This window comes from Ursus americanus, chromosome 8 (assembly GCF_024610735.1).
Source record: "Ursus americanus isolate L20-20 chromosome 8, mUrsAme1.1.p, whole genome shotgun sequence".
NCBI classification, from domain to species: Eukaryota; Metazoa; Chordata; class Mammalia; order Carnivora; family Ursidae; genus Ursus; species Ursus americanus.
The window spans coordinates 78,351,922-78,377,561 of record NC_142134.1 but is presented as its reverse complement, the minus strand read 5'-3'; the positions used below and the strand labels follow the sequence as shown (position 1 = coordinate 78,377,561).

At 49.8% G+C, this 25,640-nt stretch overlaps 1 protein-coding gene across 11 annotated transcripts in view; it reads left to right on the top strand.

The window, feature by feature from the left end:
- The window catches only part of EVC2 (EvC ciliary complex subunit 2), a 140,878-nt gene that overhangs the window by 55,242 nt on the left and 59,996 nt on the right, over positions 1–25,640 (top strand). For all 11 annotated transcript variants that reach the window (XM_045771464.2, XM_087864283.1, XM_087864280.1 and 8 more), the window contains 5 exons: positions 9,832–10,156; positions 17,985–18,224; positions 20,377–20,552; positions 23,144–23,303; positions 24,464–24,918. In XM_045771464.2, coding sequence (XP_045627420.2) covers positions 9,832–10,156; positions 17,985–18,224; positions 20,377–20,552; positions 23,144–23,303; positions 24,464–24,918 — 1,356 coding nt within the window. The remainder of the gene's footprint in view (positions 1–9,831; positions 10,157–17,984; positions 18,225–20,376; positions 20,553–23,143; positions 23,304–24,463; positions 24,919–25,640) is intronic.

The following is a 25,640-nucleotide window of genomic DNA, read 5'->3' as shown; positions in this document are numbered from 1 at the left end:
ATTGTTCCAACTCTGTGAAAAATGCGGATGATATTTTGATAGGGATTGCATTGAATGTGTACGTTGCTTTGGGTAGCATAGACATTTTAACAATATTTGTTCTTCCAATCCGCGAGCGTGGAATGTTTGTCCATTTCTTTGTGTCCTCTTCAATTTCTTTCGTAAGTGTTCTATAGTTCTCAGAGTGCAGGTCTTTTACCTTTCTGGTTAGGTTTATTCTTAGGTATCTTATGGTTTTTGGTGCAGTTGTAAATGGGATCAGCTCCTTGATTTCTCTTTCTTCATTGTTCGTGTACAGAAATGCAGCTGACTTCTGTGCGTTGATTTTGTGTCCTGCCCCTTTGCTGAATTCCTGTATGAGTTCTAGCAGTTTTTTTGTGGAGTCTTTTGGTTTTTCTACGTAGAATGTCATGTCGTCTGTGAGAAAGTTTGACTACTTCTTTTCCGATTTGGATGCCTTTTATTTCTTCTTCTTGTCTAACTGCTGAGGCTAGGACTTCTAGTACCATGTTGAACAACAGTGGTGAGAGTGGGCATCCCTGTCATGTTCCTGACCTTAGGGGTAAAGCTCTAAGTTTTTCCCCAATAAGGATGATATTCGCTGTGGGTCTTTCATGCATGGCTTTTATGATGTTGAGGTATGTTCCCTCTATCCCTAACACTGTGCAGAGTTTTCATCAGGGAAGGATACTGTATTCTGTCAGATGGTCTTTCTGCATCTATTGAGAGGATCATAGGGTTCTTGTCCTTTCTTTGGTTAATGTGGTGTATCACATTGGTTGAGTTGCAGATGTTGAACCACCCTTGCGGCCCAGGAATAAATCCCACTTAGTCGTGGTGAACAATCCTTTTCATGTACTGTGGGATCCTCTTGTCAAGTGCAGCTCTTGTGTGCATAACCTGTCTACTCCGCAGAGCAGCCTCTGAGCTAAGGACTATTTACAGATGAGGAGACTAAAGCACAGTGTGTGAGTCACTTGTCCAGAATCACATGGCAAGTACGAGGATGTGAGCCCAGGTGGTCTGAGTGCAGAGCCCACGTGGTCACCCCGTGCTCCCCAGCCCCTGGTGATCGTAGGGTTGTTGACCTCCCGCATCGAGGGCTATGCACTTGCATGTAAAGTTAACTGCAGCTTGGACTCTTCAAAGTGAAATTGCCTAATTGTGTGCTTTTCATAGATGCTGTCGGATTGCCCACCATAGAGGCCAGGCCAGTTTACCGTCTGGCGTCGGAGAGTCCCTGTGTCACATACCCAGTCACAGTGGCTCCGGGTCGTTCTACCTGCGTCAGTCTGATAGGAAACCGTGGCACTTCCCTGTAGCTCCAATCTGCACGTTTCCTTCTAACGCACGAGGTTGGACATCTTTCACACGTGGAAGGTGTTTGTGTCTCCTTGTCTGGTGAGCAGAGGAGGTGGCCTGGGCTTAGGCTGGACCATTTGAGTGCAGTGCTTGTCCCCCACTCCTGATCAGCCACTTAATCATTCGATGACCTTGAGCACAACCCGTAACCTCCCTGTGCCTCCGGGGCCTCTTCTGAACCCAGGGTGGTGATGGTGCACGCCCCACAGAAGGTGAGGATTTAACAAGCTCCTGTATGCCCAGGGCCGAGAACAGGGGCTCTGGCCAGGCTCCCGGTAAGTGATTCAGCTGTCTCCAGACCCTTTCATTCTCGGCTCTGTTCCGCCCATTGGACTCTACAGTTTCCTTCTATGACTCAGCCTTATAGATTTCGCAGAAATGGGCTACAGTTACTCACTGACTCCCCGCTTCTCAATTCCTTGCTCTAACTGAGCATGTCGTGCATTATTCGGTCCATTGAGGGCACGGAACCTGGCAACAGGCCGGGTCCTGGCCCCCCGGAGCTCCTAGTGCAGTCGGGAGGACAGGCATTCATGAGAGAATCACATGGAAAAATACGTGATTACACACGATGCTGGGCACTGTGAAGGAGGTGATTCCTGGTGCTCTGACGACCTGGCGTTAGAGCCCTTCTTGCCGGGAGAGGTTTGTGGGCTGGAGGTCTGGTGTGTGGTCAGTCACCGGGGAGGCTGACTGGGGACAGCAGTGACTCAGGCAGGGGCATAAGCTTCAGGAAACGCCAGGCCGTCAGGTTATCCCGGGTTGTTGACCTGCAGCTGGAGAGGGAGGCCGGCCCGGTGTGGAGTCTGGACGGCTGGGTGTGGGCTTCAGGCTTTGATCTGGGTTGGGGTCCCTGGGCCTTTGAGAAGGCGAACACTGACAGCAGAACTGTGTGCAGTCCCCTTGCCGCTCCGGTTTCGCTGGGGATTGCAAAGTGCCTTTCCTTTCAAGCGTTCATCGATTTCATGTCATGACGCTAACCCAGGCATTTAGTTCAGACTTTTTACTTTGAAAATCTTTGCTTTGTTGTTTTTGTCTTATTTTTTCACAAACACGTGAAACTATTCAAGACGCTTAGTTGACACGCACGTATACATATCTCTTCAGGAGGATATCTCCTCCTGACCACTGTGGTCTGAGTGGGGGGAGGGGGACATCAGCTTGAGATTCCTAAATGTCATGGGTATTTCGGTGCTAGGGGACGTCAGCTCTCTGGTAGATGTGTTGTCACCATAGATTCTCATATAAGCGGCGATCACAGTTCCGAAGACCAGCCGGCAGGTCAGCCCTTCACAGCCCTCCTTCCTGCTTTCGCTCGTTTACCCCTCACCCAACCAGTGTTTCCCGAGCACTTTCTCATTCAGAGCTATTTTCTATGCACCGTGGATGCTGAGATGGGTCAGAACCAGAAACTCACAGTTGAGAGAAGACAGACTCATAGACAGTCCTGACAAGATGGCACAGCGCGCAGGTGGCAGGGGACGGGGCACTGCACAGGGTGGGGGGATGAGGGCAGATGGCAGAGCCAGAAGAAGAGGGAGGGTCAGGCTCTGGGACAGATGCGGCCCCATGAATTTCGGCTTTCGGTTTATCCATCTGGGAGACATTTAACGAGCGCTCCTCTTGCTGGGCACTGTCTAGATAAAGCAGGGACCCACGTCAAGTCCTCGTGCTCACACGCCGTCCGTGGTTGGGGGACATAAAATCCACAAACATGAAATGTAGGGAGGTGAGCCAGATGTCTGGCGAGATGGATAACTCTTGCAGCTCTTACCTGGAAAGACAGATTGTATTCTACCTGAAGAGCCTCTGAAAGAAACTCTGGGGTGAAACGTTTATAGATGAAATCAGATAAACCCTGGATGTCAGCTACATCGTCTTTCCAACCAGTGCTCGGATTTCCTTAACACCTTCCCTGCCAACGGTCCCCCAGCTTCTGCTTGTGCTCACACACACATACACACACACACTCACGCTCACACGCGGTGATGGGGTGCTACCCGCTTCACAGAGCATGAGGCCAGGAGAGGGCGGGCCCAATCCAACTACTTTTTTTTTTTTTTAGTTTTTAATTTATTTTTGATTTTTTATATATTTTTAATTTTTTATTAGACAAAATAGACTTCATTTTTTAAATTATGTTCAGTTAGCCACTGTATAGAACATCATTAGTTTTTTTTTTTTTTAAGATTTTTATTTATTTATTTGACAGAGATAGAGACAGCCAGCGAGAGAGGGAACACAAGCAGGGGGAGTGGGAGAGGAAGAAGCAGGCTCATAGCAGAGGAGCCTGATGTGGGGCTCGATCCCATAACACCGGGATCACGCCCTGAGCCGAAGGCAGACGCTTAACCGCTGTGCCACCCAGGCGCCCTTCATCATTAGTTTTTGATGTAGTGTTCAGTGATTCATTAGTTACGTATAACACCCAGCTGTTATTGACGCACCTTCTGAACGAAGGGCTCTGCGGGAGGAAAAATGTCACAGAGGAAGGATGCAGACCACTGACGCCTTGTACCCTACAGTCTGTGTGAGTTCTTACCGAACCGGAAGTGTATGGTTTACCATAACTTTTGCTGATGTCTCGCTCACATACGTTGACTATTTTCACTCTGATTTAAGCTCTCAGTAGTTTTGACAGTGAAGGTACTCAGGAGGTATTTTCCCCACTAAATTTGCATTGTCCAGGCCCTCAAATTGACAGTTACAAATATGATTTTTGGTCCTGGCATGGAATCCCCATACAGTATTGACTGTCCATGGAAATTGGCTCCTGGGAGGAAAATTTCAGTTTCTCTAGTACTGATTGGTTTTCGTGGGTTATGCTTACCCCAGCTAACTTGAAGATGCTGAATTTATACTGTGAAAAATGGGCGCGGATACTTTTTTTTCCTTCTGAATTAATTATCCTCCCTGCTAATGGGGTCTCTTTCACATTCAAGAGAACATTTTCTGCCTTGTGTGTCAAATCCTCTCCTCATTTTGTGTTCTTTGGTGAGAACTTGATTAATTGTTACATGAGATAAATAAGGAAAAGACACTAATGTCGTTCCCTTTTCTTGATCATCAGTAGCTAATCACAGTACTGACCAGGTCTGTGCAGTTTCTTTGAGAAAGACGTTATCATAAGCGAGCCTGTTAATAAACTTGAATGGCTTCTATTTATTACGTACCTCTTGAGCTGGACATCGTTTCCCACTCCTGTGTGAAGGTCCCCCTTTACAACAGGTGTGTGGTTGGTACAGGGTGTGTGTGCAGCAGAACTGGCCTGGGCAAACAGACTCATCAGTGCGGGGACAAGATGACATTTTTGTGACCTGGAAAAAACGGGTGTCCCCTGGGAACGCGGTGTTTGAATCCTGTCAACTCCACCAACTTGTTGCAGTAAGAATCTCAGCCCAGCATGTGTGACTCACAGGGGCTCCCTGTCTGTCTCATGGAACCATTAGGGACTTTTGGGGGGGGGTGGAAAATATGTGCATTTCATTATAAACCATTTAGAATGCCGCAGGAGACAGCGGGAGTTACCTCCCCGCAGCGGACCCGGTCCTGTATGTCGACAGTGAATTCCTAATACTTATTTTCCTCTCCTGTGGCCATTTGGGAAATTAACAGATGAGAGTTGGCCTCATTAGCTGCATGGTATCTTAATTCATTTAAAAGGACATTTTTCTTTCCTTTGTGGCTTTGGGACATCCTGGCAGTTTTCATTGTTGTCGCTTCTGACAGTTCATCTGTGGTGATTAACATGAAAACGGTTTAAACAGAAAGTGCTTGTGAGATTGTCTCCCCAGGCAGTTGGGAAGGGTGAGCTGTGTGTGATACTCTGTTCTGCAGCCTGTGTCCTGGGACGAGGGTAGCCAAGAACAGGGAAACAAGGATGACTTAGAATGAACAAAATTCGAGATGCTTCGCCGTGCGTGATTGATTGATTGATTTTATTTATTTATTCATCTAAGAGAAGGGGAGAGCACGTGAGTGGGGGGAGGGGCAAAGGGAGAGAGAGAATCTCAAGCAGACTCCAAGCCAAGTGCAGAGCCCAAGACGGGGCTTGATCTCACGACCTGAGTCAAAACCAAGAGTCGGATGCTCAGCGGACTGAGCCACCCAGGCACCCCTACACCATGCTTTTTATGTTTCTCATCTCTTTCAGCCTGTGAGTGTGACCCCCTCATGCTGCAAGGGAACTAAGTCCTTGGTCCCTGGGTCCCTTAGCCAGGAGGCGGTTTGACAACAAAGACCCGAGGAGATGTCCTTCCGTTCATCCCAACCCCGTGCTCCCGGTGAAGCACTTGCAGTGTGCCCAACAGGCAGCCACAAGATTTTCTTGTGCAAGTTAATCAATGAGTCAATTAATGAATGAAAGAGGGAGTGGTTGGGCAGGGTGTATTGGTTTCACATTCAGCAGTCACAAATTCCCACAAACTTGGTGGTTTAAAACAACACAAGTGCATTGTCTAACAGTTCTGGAAGTCATCAAAAGGGCCTCACCAAGAAAAATCAGGATGTCAGCTCTGCACGTGTGAAGTTCAGAAAGCACTTGTTGAGAGAATGAAAGACGAGAGATGCATGAGCTGTTATTTAAAGCTAGACTGATTGTGTTGTGTCTAAAGGACACAGGAGCTAGTCTGACCTAAGATGGAAAACTTTGAGCATCAAAAACAATAATGACTGCATTTGATTGAAACCCACCAAATCTATGAAAATCTCTAATTTCATAGCAATACTGTGCAGAGGCAGGGTATGTTCCTTGGTCCAGCTAAATAAGCACTTGGACTTGGAAGACTCCCTTAAGCCCCACTTGACCCCGTGTACGCACATGGCTGCAGGGCAGGAGCGTGGCTTGCTATGAGGATGTCAGTCATTTGTCCATGGGTGTCCTTGCCCCAGATCACACTGCACATGCTTTTTCCCCAGGTGACACAGCTCGGCTGCAAGGAGAGGTAATCCTCACCAGGCAGCTGTGGGAGCCTCCCTGTCTTGAAAGCTTCATCCCCCACGGGTGCCAGAATCTCCTGTAACAACTCATAGAGCATCCAGGGTCCCCACAAGAGGCACGCCCAGTTCCCAGAGTCACCTCAGTCTTCCCTGTTAGATATCTGTGGTTCACTCATAGGTCCTCCTATCCCAATGTGATCTACTGATAAGGTATCATTTTCCCCTAAGCTGTGTTGCCTTGTAACATATTTGATGTTCTTCCCCTTATGAGTTTTCCGGGTAAATGTGATCCAGAGCTCAGACTCTCAGGGACTTGGCCAGAGTTTTATCAGCCTTTTCCTCTCATACCAAATCAAACCAAAACAACAACAAAGTAATAGACCCTAACTCATTCGTCACCATTGGAAGTTGTTATGACAACCAATTGTCATTAGCAAGGAATCAAACATCCATTCTGTCTACAGACTTTATGTCAGCGTAACTGGATTGCTGAAGAATCTTAGCTTTCAGAACGTGGAAGGGATAGAATTAGAAAATGTGCATTTCTCAAACCTTAATGAAATCATGGATTTTAGTGACAGTTACACGTGGATGCTAAAACCATTAGGTAAAAGTGGATAGATTTTATAGTGCCTGAATCAGGTCGGCGGCTTGAGTGTACTCATCTCTGTTAGCACTGACCCACCGTCTGACCTTACAGGAAGGAAGCACACAGTACCGCTTATGGGGTATTTTGGAAAACAAATTAAGTCTGATTCTAATCAAGACATAAGATCCAGCTAGTACTTTACAGGAAATACAGAGGCTAGAGGAACAGTGACACCCCATGGAAAGAATCCACCAAATCCAGGATGTGGGGCATTCTGCAGAATAAATAACTCAGCTTCCCCAACAGATCAATGTTGCAAAAGAAAAACGGGGCGGGGGGGGGCAGAATAAAGTGGACTTAACTGACATTGGGGGACCTTGTTTGGTTCTTGAGGGAAACTTCCAACTGTAAAAATCATTTTGACACACTTGAAATAGTTTGAAAATGACTGACATTAATTATTGGAGTTACTGTTAATATTTTAAATATGACTGATAATATATTTGATATGATCATGACATCAAGATGAGGTAAATAGACACAAACACAGATATGCATAAGCACGTGCTTATATAGGCGCGTATCCTTGACGGTTAAAGATACACACCGAGGAATTTACAAGTAAAATGGAAAACACGGGATTTGCTTTAAAATGCTCAAGCACTGGGGTGCTGGGATCGAGACCTGTGTCGGGCTCTCTGCTCAGCAGTGAGCCTGCTTCTCCCTCTCCCTCTGCCTGCCGCTCTCCCTGCTTGTGCTCACTCTCTCTGTCTGTTAAATAAATAAAATCTTTTAAAAAATGCTCAAACAGGGGGCGCCTGGGTGGCTCAGTCGTTAAGCGTCTGCCTTGGGCTCAGGGCGTGATCCCAGAGTTCTGGAATCGAGCCCCACATCGGGCTCCTCTGCTGGGAGCCTGCTTCTTCCTCTCCCACTCCCCCTACTTGTGTTCCCTGTCTCTCTGGCTGTCTCTCTCTCTCTGTCAAATAAATAAATAAAATCTTAAAAAAAAATTTTTTTTTAATGCTCAAACAAACATTAAGAGAATAACTAAAACGAGTTTGGTAGCTAGTGACACTTTTTGAGGTTGGGTAGTGAGTACATTGGGAGTCATACTCTTCTCTCTACTTTTAAATGGTTGGCAATCTCTATAATAATGTTTTCTTAAGACCCTTATCTTTTTACAGTAAGATGCCACTTTCTCCCATCAAATTATCAAAGATTTTTAAGCATTGTAGAGGGAGGGGCGAAATACGGATCCTACTGCTTTGCGGGGGGAGTTTTTCTGGAAAGCAGTGTGGCAGGGCATTCTAGGAGCTTTCGAAATGTTGCTCACATTTGATCCAGTGACTTCATTTGTGGATTTCATACTGAGACTATCACTGTGAATAGCAAAAACTTTTAAAAAGATATTTGCTGCAGGATTATTTTACATTTTGAGTTTCCCAAGTAACCCAAATTTGCAACACTAGAAAAATGGTTTAAATGAATCATGGTACATCACAAGGTGAACCATTTTGCAACCATTGTGAAAGAAACCTTTCCAGTTTTTTTAAAAAGATTATTTATTTGAGAGAGAGAGAGCATGTGCATATAAGCAGGGGGAGGGGCAGAGCCAGAGGGAGAAGCAGGCTCCCCACTGAGCAGGGAGCCCGACCTGGGATCGTGACCTGAGCCCAAGGCAGATGCTTAACCGACTGAGCCACCCAGATGCCCAACCTTTACAGTTTTTAAATACCCCCAAAGATGCCCATTACTGTGCTGATTGAAAAGAACATAATTGTCCTTGCATCTGTGCAAATGGTGTGCATCCAGGGAAAAGCGTAGGCAAAGAGAGACAGACTGGAAGCAAATACAACCAAATGCCTTCCTTGGTTCTGTTGAAATGTTGGCCTCACAGTGAATGACGTCTCCTCTGTCTTTATTTTCCAGATTTTTTTAATCATGAACATTAAATATTTTTTCTGTGCATCATTTTACAGCTCTAAGAGGTATAATTAGCCTACTGTAGAATTCGCCCATCTTGAGAGTATAGTCTGCTATGTTATTCTAAAACATATAGTCATGCGACCACCACCACAGCCAAGTTCTAGAACCTGGGACCCTGTGAAGCATCTTGTTGATATTTCTTGAGTACGCTGTATTTTTAGAGCAGTAACGTGTTGGCAGAACAACTGGGAAGCTAGTGCGGAGAGTTCCCACATACCCTGCACTCAGTTTCCCCTGTTGTTCACTTACATGACGATGGCACACTTATTACCATCAGTGAACCAACGTTGGTACATTAGGATTAATCAAAGTTCCCTAGTGGTTCTAATATCCTTTTTCTGTTCCAGGATCCCATCCAGGGTACCGTATTACGTTTAGTTGTTATATCCACAAGTTAATTTTTTTTTTTTTAAGATTTTATTTATTTATTTGACAGAGATAGAGACAGCCAGCGAGAAAGGGAACACAAGCAGGGGGAGTGGGAGAGGAAGAAGCAGGCTCATAGTGGAAGAGCCTGATGTGGGGCTCGATCCCAGAACTCCGGGATCACGCCCTGAGCTGAAGGCAGACGCTTAACCGCTGTGCCACCCAGGCGCCCCCCACAAGTTAATTTTTAATCAGAGAAAAGTAAAATAAATTTTAGTTTAAAGTCCTCCAAATATATTAACTCTGCATTTTTCCCTTGGCCTCCTTGTGATTGTTACTTGTTGACAAAGACCAGGCCTTATATTCATTCTGTTCCTTACAGTTTCCAGCAAATTGACTAAAGCAGACTCTGTGGATTGAGTGGCTGGTCATCAGTAACTGGCTGGAGAAGGAGGGAGGGAGGCAGAGGAGGAGGGAAAATGGAAAAAGAGAGTCCTTACCTCCAACGATTTACAACCTCAGAGCTCTGAGGGACCTGTTTCTGCTGTGGCGTCATGTAGTGGAATCCTCTTGGCTTTTGTCTCTCCCAGGTTGGAGATTGCCACCCTGAATCGGGCAGACTCAGACCTAGAGGCTTGTCGAACCCAGATCAGCAGAGACATCATTGCCCTTCTGCTGAAGAACCTGGCCAGCTCTGGTCACCTGTCCCCCCAAGTAGAGAGGAGGATGGGGGCTGTTTTCAAAAAGCAGTTTCTGTGGCTGGAGAAAGAAATTCAAGAGGAGTATGATCGGAAGATGGTGGCCTTGACGGCTGAATGTGACCTGGAGACGAGAAAGAAGACAGAAAGCCAGTACCAGAGGGAGATGGCGGCGATGGAGGAAGCAGAAGAGTTGCTGAAACGTGTCAGCGAGAGGGTAAGGCAGCTTCCGAAGCAGGGCTTCACTCGCCTTTGCTTTCTCTCAGGGTTTCATCATTTACGCATCCATCTGCCCGTCCTTCCACCCATTCACCCCTTCATCCGTCCTCCCCACCCATCTCTCCATCCACCCACTCACTGCTCTTCCATCCACCCATCCATTCACCCATTCATCTGTCCATTCACCCACCCAGCACTCTTCCATCCACCTGTCCATCCATCCATCCGTCCACCCATCTACCTGCCACTCTTCCATCTATCCATCCATCTACCACCCTTCCATCCACCTGTCCATCTACACATCTATCCATCCATCCCTCTACCTACGATCCTTCTGTTCACCTGTCCATCCACAATCCATCTATCCATCCATCCACCCCTCTACCTACAATCTTCCATCTACTTGTCCATCTACAGTCCATCCATCTATCCATCCACTCACCTACCACTCTTCCACTCATCCATCTGTCCATCCACCTGTCCATTCACTCATCCATTCGCCCATCTACTCACCTACCACTCTTCCATCCACCCATCCACCAGTCTTCCATCTACCTGTCCATCCATCCATCCATCCATCCACCCAGCTACCTACACTCTTCCATCCACCCATCTGTGCATCTGTCTACTCACCCACCACCCTTCCATCCACCCACCCACCCATCACCCTTTCTTTTACTTGTCCATTTTTCCATGCATAATTTATTTAGAAAGCCTTTATTGATCACTTACTGTCTCTTGGTCACTGGGCTAGGCAGTGAAATGCAGAGGAAATGAGACATGGTTCTTAGGTTCAAGAAGTTCATAGCTTAACGAAGGATCTTCACGTATAGAAGATGTGACCTCATTCAACCTTATTAGAATAGAGAATTGTTCACAGTGCCATGCATGCCATGGGGAGAGTAGAAAGGCTTCATTCATGGAACTGCAGAGAGCGTGGCTCAGAGAGGTTGTGTTGTTAGTTAGTGTGTGTGTGTGTGTGTGTGTGTGTGTGTGTGTGAGTGTGTGTGTGTGTGTGTCCATCTGGGCTGTGCTGTGCCAGATCGTGGAGCCCTCCAGCACCAGCTCCACTGTCAGACAAACCTGGACTCCCATTCCAGTATATTCCAGTTCTGCTCCTGAAGGCTGTAAGTAGCCCGACTGTGAAACGAGGCCAAGGGTCCCCCCTCTCAGGTGGCTGGGAGAGGTTGTACAGGAAAAGCAGCCACCCAGGGTGTGTGGGCCACCAGGCTTAGTGCGCAGTGCTCAGCTCTGAGAGTTCTGACCCCTCAGCCTTCCCAGGGCTGGCCTCTGTTGATCAGAGATTGTCTCATTTTTCTGAAAGATGTGTCCTTTTCTGTCTTGAGGGACTCGTGCCAGAGTTTTTTTCCTCATTGTGTCAATTCCAGCCTGATTTCTGTCTTCCTCTGTGAAAGAGCTGGCTTGTTCAGTCCCTGTGGCCTGAGCCCACATTTCCTGGTCTAGAAATCTGTCATCCTGGGGAAGTCTCACACCTGCTTAGGAACGGGCTTTTGAACTGCTAACTTCCATTCCCCAGACTGCTGGCCACGCACAGAGATCCCCCGGCAGTGGACACACAGGGCTGACAGCTCTTGGCTCTCAGCGGGTCATCTGCCGTCAGCCCACATGCACGCATGCTGGGCAGTGACGAAAAGAGGCAAGATTCGTGCTGTCTCAGCCCCACCTGCCCCCTTGCATCCCGTCCCCCTCACCTTAACCTGCATCCCATTTTAGGGTGAGGCTTGCTTTCTGCTTGGCTCCCCTATGGGTTTCTGTGGCTGCTGGAACAAATGACCACAGATTTAGAGGCTCAAAGCAACAGATTTTGATTCTTTCACAATTGTGGGGGGCAGAAGTCCTAAATCAAGGTGTCCGCAGGGTATCCCCCCTCTGAAGTCTCCAGGGGAGGGTCCTTTCTTTCTTTCCCAGCTTCTGGTGGCTCCAGGCATTCCATGGCCAGTGGCCGCATCACTCCTGCCTTGACTTCTTGTCTTTGCACGGCCGTCTCCCGTCCTGGGACCATCATCTCTCTTGTCTCTTTTAAGGACACTTTGGAGTTAGGGCCCACCCAAATAATCCTAGATGATGTCCTAAGAGCCTTAACTTAATTACATCTGCAAAGATCCTTGTTCTAAATAGAGCCACATTCGCAGGCTCTGGGTTAGGATGTGGTCGTGTCTCATGGGGGGGGGGCACTCTTTCCGCCACCAGAGTTCTGCCGGCTGACCCCACTCTCTGACTTCCCTCTGTGACTATACTGACCCATGCCGAGCCTCCCTGGGCAGGGGCATTTCAGAAACTGTGCCGAGCTCACAGTGCCGTGATTCAGCCTCTAAACCATCTCACGATCTCTCATTCTCTTCTCTCCTGAATTTGTTATATCTTTTGTTGCCGTGGACACAGTGCCTGCTTGGAAAGTGTTAGAAAACAGGAGTCAGCAAATTAGACCCACCAGCGCAGGCTGACCCGTGGGTGGAGAACAGTTTTCACGTTTTAAAGGATTATAAAAAGTCAAAACAAGTGGAGGAATATGTGACTGCAAACCTTAGGGGGCCTGCAAGCCTTAAAGTATTTATCTGGCCCTTTACAGAAAAGTGTGTCAACCCCAGCTCCAAAACAGAAAAAGAAAAACCTTGGAAAAAAGTTTGTGGAACCCACGTCACTATCCAAGGCAGACAGAGGTTCATTTGGTCTGGTTTTTGAGCTCCTACTATGCGCCTGACCCTGGAGATACAGGGACGCTAAGGCCGGCCCCCACTCCTGTCCTCGGATTTCAGCATACATTTTGACCTTTTGCTTTATATATATATATTTTTTAACAAACTCAGGTGTATGCAGTTCATAGAATTGTATGTTTTGCCCGTTCTCGCTTAACGTCACGGTATAAACATTTTCTGATTGTACTAAGTGCTCTCACATGCACCATTCGCTGTGTGCGAATTGTTCTAAGCACATCACGTGGATCTTCTCATCAGATCTTCACACCATCTCAGTGAGGTGGGAATTGATAGGATCCCACTTTTCCAGCCGAGGAGACAGATTTGGAGAAGGTCACCTGCCCGAGGACACGTGGGTTGGGCCAAGACGCGGACCCAGGCAGCATGGGCCGACCCTGCACCTGCCCGCCCGTGTGGTGCGATGGCGCGTCACACATCCTTGCTTCCGTGGGCCAGGTTAACCCATCCTGCTGGGCTTCTGCCTGTAGCTACCGAAAGGCTGTCTGGAGCAATGTCGTTTTAAGTATTTCCCTGATATTGGCACAGGTTGTTACTGCCATGATGAGGGATGGCGGGACGGAGGGCTCCTGCTTCCCTCTGCACCTCCCCCCTCCCCAGTCTGCTGGTTTGCAGCAGGAGGCCGCCATCGCTCTGGGTCCCATGGGTCACCCCGCTCAGAGACCAGTCGCCTTATCTGAGTCAACGTGTTTCCAAAATAGCATCTGAACAGCAAAAGTCAACAGAGGTATTTCTCTTCCAGCCTGTGCAATCCACTCCATCTTCCAAAACTGCCGATGACCTTGTAAATTACCTGTACATCTATCATAGTCATCTTTAAATAAAATGCATGGAAACATTTTGGACATACTACTCCAGCAAGCATTCTTTTTTTAAAAAAGAAAACTGAGCAGAATCGGGTTTTTTTGAGTAGAGTTTAGGAATTCCAGTAATTAGAGACGAAATCTGTTCACATTTGAACGCCTGTGTAATCTCATAGGGCTTTTAAAGCGTGTCTCCACTGAGAGGCCGTGGGGAGAGTGGTGGTGACTACGGACTGTGCAGAGACTATTTGGGCTGAGATCCTCACTCTCTGTTCCTGGAGAAGGTGCATTGCTCGCTCTCCCTGGGTCTCAGTTTCCCCATCCTGCAATTGGGGATACAGTTTTTACAATTTGCCCATCTTGCTAGACTGAGTGCTGGGAGTATAATTTAGTACAGACAAGTTTTTTGTGACAGTCTGACATTTTTGATGGTGCGGAGTCAACATTAGGAATGGCACGTTGCTCTGTAACAGCCTGGCCCAGTCCCATGATTCTCAAACCAGAATTGAAGTGCCCTTTCCCAGTCCATGTTCCCCCCGATTCTCTCCTCCCACAGGGTAAGGTACTTTTCAGGGAGTGCTGAAAACCATGGGATAAACATGCTTCACTTCCCTGCAGAGTCTGCTGTGGCAGAAAGTTCAATGGGGAGTTGGAGTCAGTGACCATAACGTCAACATATCTTTACAAATGCACATTTGTTGCCATTATATAAAATATAAAACTTCGTATAAAACCACAGGCCTCCAGCTTCTCATGAAACTTGGGGAGATGTGCTGCCCTGCCTCCGTATTCCTGCAGAGCCCCCTTTGGTAGGCTGATTGGTGACTGGCCCGTAGGCAGGCCTTGTTCTCCACTTTGCCCCACCCCCCACCACCCCCTATGGTCTCTCATATGAGGATAGTTCACTCACTTCTACCCACAAGCTGCCTTGCTCAGGCAGGCTTGGCAGTGGCTGGGAGGGGGCGGCTCCCCTGCTTTACGTCGTAGACTTCTCATCTGTGCCCTCGGAGGATTGAACTAGGTCAGGGGGTGAACACGTTTCTGCAGGTCTCTGGACCCCTCAGGAGGCCAGTGTAGATGGAATTGAGGGGGACTCCCATCATAAATTCATTTTAGGGAGTATTTCACCATGACACAAGCATATCATTGCCTCATGCCTTATTCTTCAAAAATATAATTCTAAACAAGTACTGATAACTTTATCTTGGGATTTCCGTGTGTGCGCGTGTGCTTTTTGTCCTGGCTGTGAGAAGCTATATGAATTTCATCCCATCTTTCATTCCTATTAAAATAAATTGAGGTTTGCGGCTTGCCGAATTTCATACTGTCAGGAGAGAAGGCCACTTTGATGAATGAATCAGCCTAACTGGGCGCCAGCCCCTCCCTGGGCAGCAGAACGTCCCTGCGGTCCCACAATCAGGGGCCTGGCTCCCTCCTGGCTGTGGGTGAACCGCACTCTGTAATTCAGATAAAAGCTGTGAACAACCACTTCTCTCCAGACGGGTGACTCACAAAAGTCTGATCCAACCGTTTTTATAAAATCAGCTTTGAGAAAAGGCCGTGTTGTTTTCTGGTGGCCGAGGCAAACCGTTATTCCTGGGGAGGCCCATGGAGCTGCGGGCAGGAGGAAGTCCTGGGCCTCGGGGGCTGAGGCTGCACTGCACCCCGAGGGCAGGGATTCTCAGGTGTTGGCTGCTGGGCTTTTGGGAGGCCCTATAAAAGTAACACTCTTCTTCCTGGGCCAGATTCTGAACAAACTGAAAGGTGAGGCAAAGGAGCTGGAAAGTTAAAAATGCATGTCACTGTTATAGGGCTTTTGTGAGTGATGGGAAGTGGGGGTGGTAGGTCTGGGCACTTGGCGACGTGGGTCGCTGACCACACTGGGTGTCAGAGGGCACTGGGTGCTCTGGTCCCTGATTAGCTGGAGAAGGTACAGCCCTCTCTCTCCCTCTGCCTTTCCTGGGTCCCCACTTAACCTACACAGCCGCCAGCCCACGCCCTCCTGCCACGGAGACCCTGGTCTCTTGACCTTAACCCCTGGGATTGCTGTGCCCTCCGTCCCAGGGATACGAACACCTGCCCCCGACTTTGCTCCACCAACATGTCCACCGTCTGTGCGATTCCAGGACACAGAGCCTGAAGATTTGGTTTCGTCTGCTCTCCTCTCCTGGCACTGCTGAGACTGGGGCAGGACCCACAGCTCCTCGGAGCCTGTGTTTCTTCACCTGTGAAGTGGACTGTGTTCATTTTCTGTGGCTGCGTCCCAAATCACCATACATTTAGAAACTTAAAAATAACACCCACTTACCATCTCTTTCTGTGGCTGGGAGTCTGGACACGGCATAGCTGGGTTCTCTGTGGGCTCTCAGAGGCCTGCCATCTGGGCCTCTTGGGCTGCCTTCTCTGGTGCTCCGGGCCCTGGTCCCAGCACATTCGGTCGTGTGCAGAAGTCACCTCCTTGCAGTGCAGACTAAGACCCTCAGCTCCTGAGGGTTTCCCTTCTCCGTAGACTGTTCATAAGAGGCTGCTTGCTTCTTCAAGGCCAGCAGGAGTGTGTCTCTCTGTTCGGGAAGGTCCAGTTCCTTCTTAAGTCAGACCTACCCAGGATCATTTCCCCTCTGGCTAGCTTAGAGTCAACTGATTAGGGACCTCAATTACATCATCAAGACCTCTTCAAAGTCTATGTCCACACTTAAGGCGGGAGGATTTATATGATGTGGACACCATGGGCTAGGAATCTGGGGGACCATCTTAGAATTCTGCCTCCCCAGGAGAAATTAACTGCACTCCCCTCCTGGGGCACGAGTCTTTGGCCCTCGCAGGAGAGTGAAGGCACCAGGAACTTGGTGCAGATGCATCTCCTCCTTCCTGCCTTCATCCTGAGCCCATGAAGTGCAGGCATCCGGTAGCCATTTCTTAACGACTCTGCCTCCTTTCTTTCTTTTTTTTTTTTTTTTAAGATTTTATTTATTTATTTGACAGAGATAGAGACAGCCAGCGAGAGAGGGAACACAAGCAGGGGGAGTGGGAGAGGAAGAAGCAGGCTCATAGCGTAGGAGCCTGATGTGGGGCTCGATCCCATAACGCCGGGATCACGCCCTGAGCCGAAGGCAGACGCTTAACCTCTGTGCCACCCAGGCGCCCCTCTGCCTCCTTTCTTACCCGAATCCTCTCAACTTTGCCCTGATTGCTGGTAGTTTTCTCTTCAACTAAGTAAAGAGCGAAAGACGGTGGAAATAAGCGGGTGAGTCTAACAGCAGATCCATTAATGTTTCTATTTTGCAGGCTATTTTCAGGCAGTCTGATTTGCAAATTTCTGTCCCTGTGAATTTTCCGCTTTGAGACTGTTCTGGAAAATATTAAGATAACAGGGAAGGACAGGTTGCAGCAGTATTTCCCAGTGCTTGGTGGCTTTATCATTGCCAGCTTGGGACATGGGTGTGCCTGTGTGCACACATGTGTGTGTTCCACATGAGTGCACATGCATGTGCTTGTGTTTCCTGTGTGGTGGTGTGCATATGTGTATGGACTACAGGCTGCTGTGTGCATATGTGCAATGTGTGTGTGCATGTGTGTATGAGCTATGCATTGATGTGTGCATGTGTGTATACATGTATATTTGCTGTGTGTAAGCATGTGTGTACCCATATACATGTGCATGCATGTGCACTGTTGTGAGCTGTGTACATGTATATTTGCCATGTGGATTATGCACGTGCACTATGTTCATGCATATGTGTGCATGTGCATATGTGTGTATGCACTGCATGCTGCTCTTTACATGTGCTGTGTGTGCACGTGTGTATGCGCTGTGTTGCTGTGTGCATGTACGCATGTGTGTGCCTGTATGCATGTGCGTGTGTGTATGCACTGTCATGCTGCTGTGTACATATGTATTTGTCATGTGCATGTGCACTGTGTTCATGCATGTGTGTGTCTGCATGTGCACGTGTGCACTCACTGTGTTGCATGTGTGTATGCATGTGCACATGTGGGTGTGCACTGTGTCCCTGTGTACATGTATATTTGCGGTGTGCACATGTATGTATGCATGTATGTGCCTGTACACATGTGCATGTGTGTATGCACCGTGTTGTACTTTTGCTCTGTGCATGCGTGTATTCATGCATGTGTGTGCCTGTGTGCACGTGCACATGTGTATACGCACAGTGTGTTGCTGTGTGCATGTACACTGCCTGTGTGTGTGCATGCACTTGCAGATGGCCTGCGTGTGCCCGTGTGTGCTGTGGGTGTGTCGTCTCTCATGTGCCGCCCCCTCTTCCCGCAGTCTGCTATGGAGTGTAGCAGCCTCCTGAGGACCCTCCACGGCCTGGAGCAGGTGCACTTGAGGAGATCTCTGGCTCTGCAGCAGGAGGAGGACTTTGCAAAGGCTCACCGGCAGCTGGCCATTTTCCAGAGACATGAACTGCACAATATCTTCTTTACCCAGATAAAAAGTGCTATTTTCCAAGGGGAACTGAAAGCAGAGGCAGCTAAAATGCTGCTGCAGGATTACGCTGACATCCAGGTGAGGCCTCAGATCAGGCTCGTGGCGGTGGGAGTGGGACTTCCCTGAACCGTGTCGGTGGTTTCTCCTCTCCTGGAGTCAGTCCTGTCTCTTCTCTTGGCTGTGTACCGTGAACTCATCACCTTTTCCTCCTGCCTCTTGACGTGTGAATGAGTTTCTAATAAACGGGGCCATTAGTAGCTCGAAGCCCAGGCCCGGGACTCAGGCTGACTTGGATTTGATTTGCAATTCCACCAGCCCTCAGCTCTGTGACTTTAGGGAAACTGCCTGACTTCCCTGAGCCCCAGGTTCCTCACCTGTAAAATGGGGGTCACAGAGCTGATTCCCAGAAAGCCTGCGCTTGGCACGATATACATTGAATACGTCTAGCAGCGAAAAACATATAACGTGTGTGTGCCTATACATGTGTGTGTGTGTGTGTGCGTGCGCACCAGGTATACCTGGGCTTTGCAGTCTGTGTCTGGATATGCCTGTTCTTCCGTGTCAGCCTGAGTGTGAAAGATATTAATCCACAGGGAATAAATTCCTTAACAAAAGCAAAAATAGTTGATCTGAGGCTGTCACCATGGCTGTGGGATTTCTTAGGCCCGCGAGGGGTATTCTACACACACACGTACACACCCAGCGTGAAATCACTGGTGTGCAGTCCTGCAGCAGATCTCTGATCCCGACACAGGCCCGGTGGGTGAGGGCGGTGAGGAGTAGGGCCGTTCGTGCCAGAGGACACCGAGTGACCATCCCCGAAAGGCTCCGGAAAGTGCGTCTTGCAGGGTGAGAGGGCCACTCTCGTGAGGCACGGAGCTTGACGAGAACAAGCCAGCCTCTCCATTTGGCTCTAGGTTTTTCCCACTCAAACCTCAGTGAGAGTGACTAGATTAAGAATTCTATTCTATTCCCAGGTAGGCATCCGGACCGCAAGGCGTCACGTAGGTATTGATGGATTTGCTGTCATTTTTCTCCTCGTGATGGGCAGTGGCTGACTCTCAACACTGGGGCATTCGAGCTAGAATGTGTGATTGTTGGTCATAATGGGGTCAAGAAGTAGACTTGCGCGGGTGATAAAGGTGGCAGGACACAGGCGTCTTCGACCGCAGCTGCTGGAGTATTGGAAGATGGCAGCTCTGCGTGTCCTTATGTAATGGGCACAAGTCGGCGGTTCCCGCAGCCCGTTTCATGGAGAATAGGAATGTTTTCTCTGTATTCCTGTTATATGGATTCTGCGGCCTGTAAGTCAGGGAGATACCGGTGTTCAGCCGCATCCGACCGACCATTCTGCTTTTCGCTGTCTGGACAGTGCACGTTCCCAGGCGTCAAGAACTGGAGATATCACAGCTTTGGTTAGCGAGGAGACTGTCCGTGGCATCATAGGTATCTTGTTGCACAGAGCATCGATCTTTTTGGTGACCCATTTTAGGGACAATATCTCCACAGATGGGAAAAGAGAGCAGAGCCAATCAGGGGGATGATGCCACTTAGGCTAATGTTTTAATTACTGCTGGTCTGATGACCATGCCACTGGTCACAGCTGCATGTTAGCGCACAGGTCCTGGAATTAGATTACTGAGTTCAAATCCTTGCTTAACCATTTCCCAGCAGTGCGATGTAGACTCAGTTTCCTCATCTGTGAAATGGGAATAATAGTAGTCTCTCTCTAGATTAAGTTAAATAAGGCAAGAAACTCTCTGAGCCCAGTGCCGGGCCCAGAGAAGACCCCAGTGTAAGGTAGGTTATCGCTGTCTTGTGTTTGGTTGGGGTTTGTCATCTTGTCTCCCGTTTCCTCCACGAGCGTGGAAGTTCTGGGGGTCAGGGCTGATGGCTGATTTATCCCAACCTGTGCTGCTGCTGTGTTTTGAGAACCCCATGGGCGAAGGCTGAGTGAGCGAAATTTGCATCCCCTTTCCTAGGGCAGTAACATTGTCTTGACAGCTCCTAACACTCTGGGTCTTGAATGCATTTTCCAAGCTCTCGTTCCTTCTTAGTCTGTCATTTTCTTCTAAGTCTTGTTAAGAGCAGGGCATTTTGAGGTGTTAATCCCCATGCTTCTATTCTTGTGTGTTTTCTTTGGGAAGGAAATATAATACTTTATAGGTCTAGACAGAATATTCTCCAAATTTTAATTAGGCATATTTTCTTCATTTTTTTTTTTAAACAGGAGAAATTAGAAGAGTTGATGGATTTTTTCCAGGCTAGTAGGAGATACCATCTAAGTAAACGATTTGGCCACAGGGAGTACCTGGTTCAGAACATGCAGTCGTCGGAGACCCGTGTACAAGGCCTTCTGAGCGCTGCTGAGGCTCAGCTGACCCTGTTCATCCAGAAACATGAGAGGTGAGACCCGAGAGCCGTCCCCGGTGATGCCTAGGAACCTCCTCGCCACGCCGTCCTCATCAGACACCGCCTCTGCCGCTCGGTCAGCGGATGTACTGGCGGCTTCTTACTGACTCCGTAAGAAGAATTCTCCAGTCCTAAGAATCCTTCGCACGGTAGAATTTCTAAAACCTTCAAGATAGGTGGGACAGCCATGCAGTGAACCTTCCGTGTGCCCATCATTCAGCCTCAGTGGCCAACCTTGATGTTGCCCTACAGCCCCACTCGGAGTCATCTTCTTTTTTTTTTTTTTAATAAATATTTTATTTATTTATTTGACAGAGAGAGCGAGAGAGCACAAGCAGGGGGAGCAGCAGAGGGAGCTGAGTAGGGAGCCCGATGCGGGACTCAGTCCCAGGACCCTGGGATCATGACCTGAGCTGAAGGCAGATGCTTAACAGACTGAGCCACCCAGGCGCCCCCCCACCCAGAGTCATCCTAAAGGAAATCCCCAGTATTTCACTGAGAGATCAGTGGCAGAGGCTTATGGGAGCTGTGTGGTGGGGGAGCCCGCTTCTCCTTGAGCTCGGGTGCTCAGCCGGCTCTTGCAGTCCCCTTGGCAGTGAAGTCTAAATACACAGACGCTCGTCGCTTGTCGTGCATTGTCCCTGGTTTTTCTCTGCAGCCCCAGGCACCGTGTGGTCGGTGGTGACGCAGGCTCACAGCAGGGCAGCCCTCACCCCTCTGAGGCTTTTCCTCCCAGCTAGTCTTTGAGGTACTTAGCTGCAAACAATGACATTTATTCTTTTTGGTAATGAGAAGCTCTAAAATAAATAGAGGCATGCCTGTAATGTTGGCTTTCCCGGGACAGTCTGTGGCTTTAGGAATTGGTTCTGCCACCTTGGTAATTTCATTAGGACTCTGCGGCTCTCTTGCCCTATTTAATGAGGATTCCGTAAGGTGCAAATTACGTGAACACTCGCTACCCGAAGATGCTAATGAATTTGTCACTGCAGTTGCCTTGACGTTTCTGATTAATTTTCACTCAAGTGAAAGAAACAGTTCCTTGCCTTCAACTGAAGCCCCTGACAGCCGGTTGTACTGCTGTGAGCAGTTACCACGGACGTGTGTTTTACCTCTGATTTTTAAATTCTATTTTAAAAAGGTGGCTCAGTCGGTTAGGCATCCCATTCTTGGTTTCAGCTCAGCTCATGATTTGAGGGTCGTGAGATCAAGCCCAGTGCCAGGCTCAGCATTCAGCGCAGAGGCCGCTTAAGATTCTCTCTCTTTCCCTCTCCCCCCCCCCCCCCCGCCACTCTACCCGCTCATGTGTGCTCTCTCTCTCTCTCTCTCAAAGGAATAAGATATTTTAAAAAATTAAAAGTTGGCACGGGACTTACGTTTCTAAAACATGTGTCCAACATTCATTCATTTGCCTATTTATTCCTTCAAGAAGCTACCATGGATAGAGGCGCCTGGGTGGCTCAGTGGTTCAGTGTCTGCCTTAGGCTCAGGTCATAATCCCAGGGTCTCAGAATTGAGCCCCACATTGGGCTCCCTGCTCAGCAGGAAGCCTGCTGCTCCCTCTGCCTCTGCCTGCCACTCCCCCTGCTTATGCTCTCTCTCTCTGTCAGATAAATAAATAAAAACTTAAAAAAAGAAAAAATTTCCATGGATATCTACCCTGTGCCAAGCTCGGGGCCCAAACCAGTGATGCAGACAGACTGGGAATAGTCATGGCAATCGTGGCAGTAACAGACTGTGTCGGTCAGGATTCTCCAGAAAAACAACCAGTAAGATAGATACGAGGGGTTGGCGCACCTAATTACAGAGGCTGAGGACTCCCACCACCTGCCCCGTGCAAGCTGGAGACTCTGGAATGCTCTGGAAAGCCAGTGGTGTAGTTCGGTCTGAATCCAAAGGCCTGAGAACCAGGGGATCCCAGTCCGGGGGCAGGAGAAGGTGAGAAGAGGCATCCAGCTAAAGCAGTGAGGCAGGGAAAAGGGGGCAGACTCCTCCTTCCTCCACCTTTTCTGCTATTCGGCCACCTGCTGGGTTGGCTCATGCCCCCCCCCCCCCAACGTTGAGGGCAGTCTGCTTTACCGCATCCCTGGTTCCGAGTGCTAATCTCTCCTGGAAACACCCTCCCAGACACAACCAGACAGTGTTCAATGCGGGTGCCCTGTGGCTAGCGAGGTTAGCATGAAGAATTAACCCTACATGGCATTTCTTGCATTTACCTCTTGGACTTTGATGGTGACAGTCCTGTCACCAGCAATTCCGAACCCACTGTCTGCTCTTGGAAAACTGTCCCTGGAGCACCGTGGTCCCCAGAGCACCACTTTGTCCCAGAGCTCTTGCCCAGTCTCTGCCCAAACAGGTGGTTTCTGGTATTGAGCTTTCTGGGCATGGCTCTACGTGCCCTAGGGTCGCCGACCTTGCCCTTCCTGTATTTGGGGAACGCCTTAGCTGCCCGTTCTGCTCCTGCTCCTTCAGGGTAGGGACTTCTTCTGATCAGACCAAGCAAACGGCGAGATGAGCGTCCAGCCCCTGCCGCGGTCAGGCTGAGGGTGGGTGTGGAGAGTGCGTCAGCCTCTGCGTCTGTCTCCTAGAGCGGGCTACCTGGATGAGGAGCAGATGGAGACGCTGCTGGAGCGCGTTCAGACGGAAGTCTTCTCCATCAAACAGAAGCTGGACAATGACCTGAAGCAGGAGAAGAAGAAGCTGCACCAAAAATTAATCCTGAAGCGAAGACGAGAGATGCTACAAAAGGTATGTGAGCGATGGTGTCCGTGGGGCCCGAGGCCGCCTTTCTCTGATGGGCTGGCCTGATGCAGGGTTAGGCTCTAGAAGGATGGAAGGACTGCAGAGATCCCAGCGACCGTCCGTGAATAGCGTCTCTTGCTGCTGCTTCTGATCATCTGTGAGCGGCCCTGTTCACAGAGGCAGAGCTTTCCGCCGCATCCCCGGGGCTGAGGACACAGAGTAGGTGCTTGACGAATCGGTAGAATGGTGACCCTCTCTGGCCACCTGGACCATCCCGTGTCCTCACAACAGAGCATGGAGACGGTCTGCCGGTGCTCTGAGAGATCCCGGCACGATGGACATCGTTATTGTGCCTGTCCATGTTTCCTCACCCCTGGGGGCCTCCCTGCCTGCAGCTCTCTCCCTGGGCATCTTCTGTCCCTGTGTCTCAGCCCGCCTGAGGTGTGACCTCCTCCCTCAGGTCTCACTCGGATCTCCTTCCTGAAAGGCCTCCCCTGACCTCCTTTCAGTTGTCCGTCCCGGATCTCAGGGTGATTTTCCCCCGTGCTCGGGCCACAGAGTAATAGCAGACGTTCATCGCCGTGTGCTCCGCACCCACCATGCCTCTGAGAAGCACACGCGTGTTAGCTCACTGAATCCTGCCGACTTCTGGTGAGGTAGATCAGCCCCGTTTTACAGATGAGGACGTGGAGGCACAGAGAGTTCTAGGCTTGTCCACGGAGGAGGCAGGCTTGGAACCCAGGTGGTCTGCTCTTGGGCTTTACCTGCTCAATAAAGATGTGTTCCATACGTGTTCAACAGATGGAGCTCTCACTCTACTTTGGGTTACTTTCCTTTTTTTTAGAGAGAGAGAGTGAGCAGAGGGGGGTGGGCAGAGTGAGAGTTAGAGAGAGAATCCCAAGCAGACTCCTTGCTGAGTGCGGAGCCCGACGCAGGGCTCGAGCTCACGACCCTGAGATCATGACCTGAGCCGAAACCTAGAGTCGGATGTTTAACCGCCTGAGCTATTTCGAGTTAGTTTCCTACGGACAGCTCTCTAAGTGTGAGATGTTGGGAGAGGACTGTCACCCTTCTGTGCCCCCCGCACAGGTTTCCACGGGGGCTGCCAGAGCGCTGTGCGCGCCAAGCTGGTCCCCCCTGAGCTTTCCTCTCCGAAACCCCTGCAGCACAAGGAGCAGCGGAAGGAGCAGCTGTCCCTCGGGGAGGCCCTGCGAGCTGCCGAGGACGCCAGCCAGTACCTGGGCCAGTGGGGGAGCCTGCTGGCTGAGCACAGCGCGGCGCTGGAGGAGCTGCAGGAGCGTCTGGACCAGGCCGCCCTGGAGGAGCTCAGGGCCCTGACGCTGTCGCTGTCCGAGAAGGCCACCGAGGAGCTGCGGCGCCTGCAGAACTCGGGGATGACCCAGGAGCTGCTGAAGCGTGGCGTGCCCTGGCTCTTCCTGCAGCAGATCCTGGAGGAGCACAGCCGGGAGCTGGCTGCCCGGGCCCAGCAGCTCGAGGGGGAGGAGAGAGACAGGGACCAGGAGGGCGTCCAGAGCGTGAGGCAGAGACTGAAAGATGACGCGCTGGAGGCCTCAACGGAGGAGCAGGCGGAGCTGAGACGCTGGGAGCACCTGATCTTTGCGTGAGCGTCCTCACCCTCCTCCACCCCAGTGAGGGATGGGCCTGCCCGTGGTTGTGGGGATGGCGGGCACTGCCCCTCGAGGTCCTTGGTCACCTGAACTCGCAGCCCAGGGAAGAGGGCCACCCGGGGTCACGGCATGAGCAGCCAGGGCCGGTGGGAGGCAGGCTTTGTAGCAAGAGGGTGAGGGGCCCGGGTTCCCGTGGGAGGCTGTGCCTGGGGGGCTGGAACCCACCACTCCCGCATACGCAGGAGCTGCACCGGGACCCCTTGATCAGAAGCTCGGTTGATGAGGGGCCTTATTCCCGGGAGCAAAGTGGGGAGCAGAACTAGCGGGGGGGGCCATTCGGAGCCCACCCCGTTTCACCAGATGTCAACAACGTGTGATATTGGGTTCCTGTTTGAGGCCTTACCCTCACTGCCTCTTTACTGGCCCTCTTCCTTCGTTCACCGATTCAGTTGTGCCTGGGCTATTTGTTTCATTCTTAATTCAAGAACCATGTAATGACATCACCTCTAAGTAGGACATAGGGGCCACAGCTGGCCAGCTCTCCTGGTGCTATGACTAGGAAACATTGGATAAATGGCACAGTTACTGTTTTTAAAGACGGGGGTGTTGTCGGAGCAATGAGGACCAGCTGAAGTCACATGCCAGAGGGGCCAGAGCCCCTTCCTGCCAGGAGTTACCAGCTCTCTGTGCGGACTGAGATTGGCGTGGCCCAAAT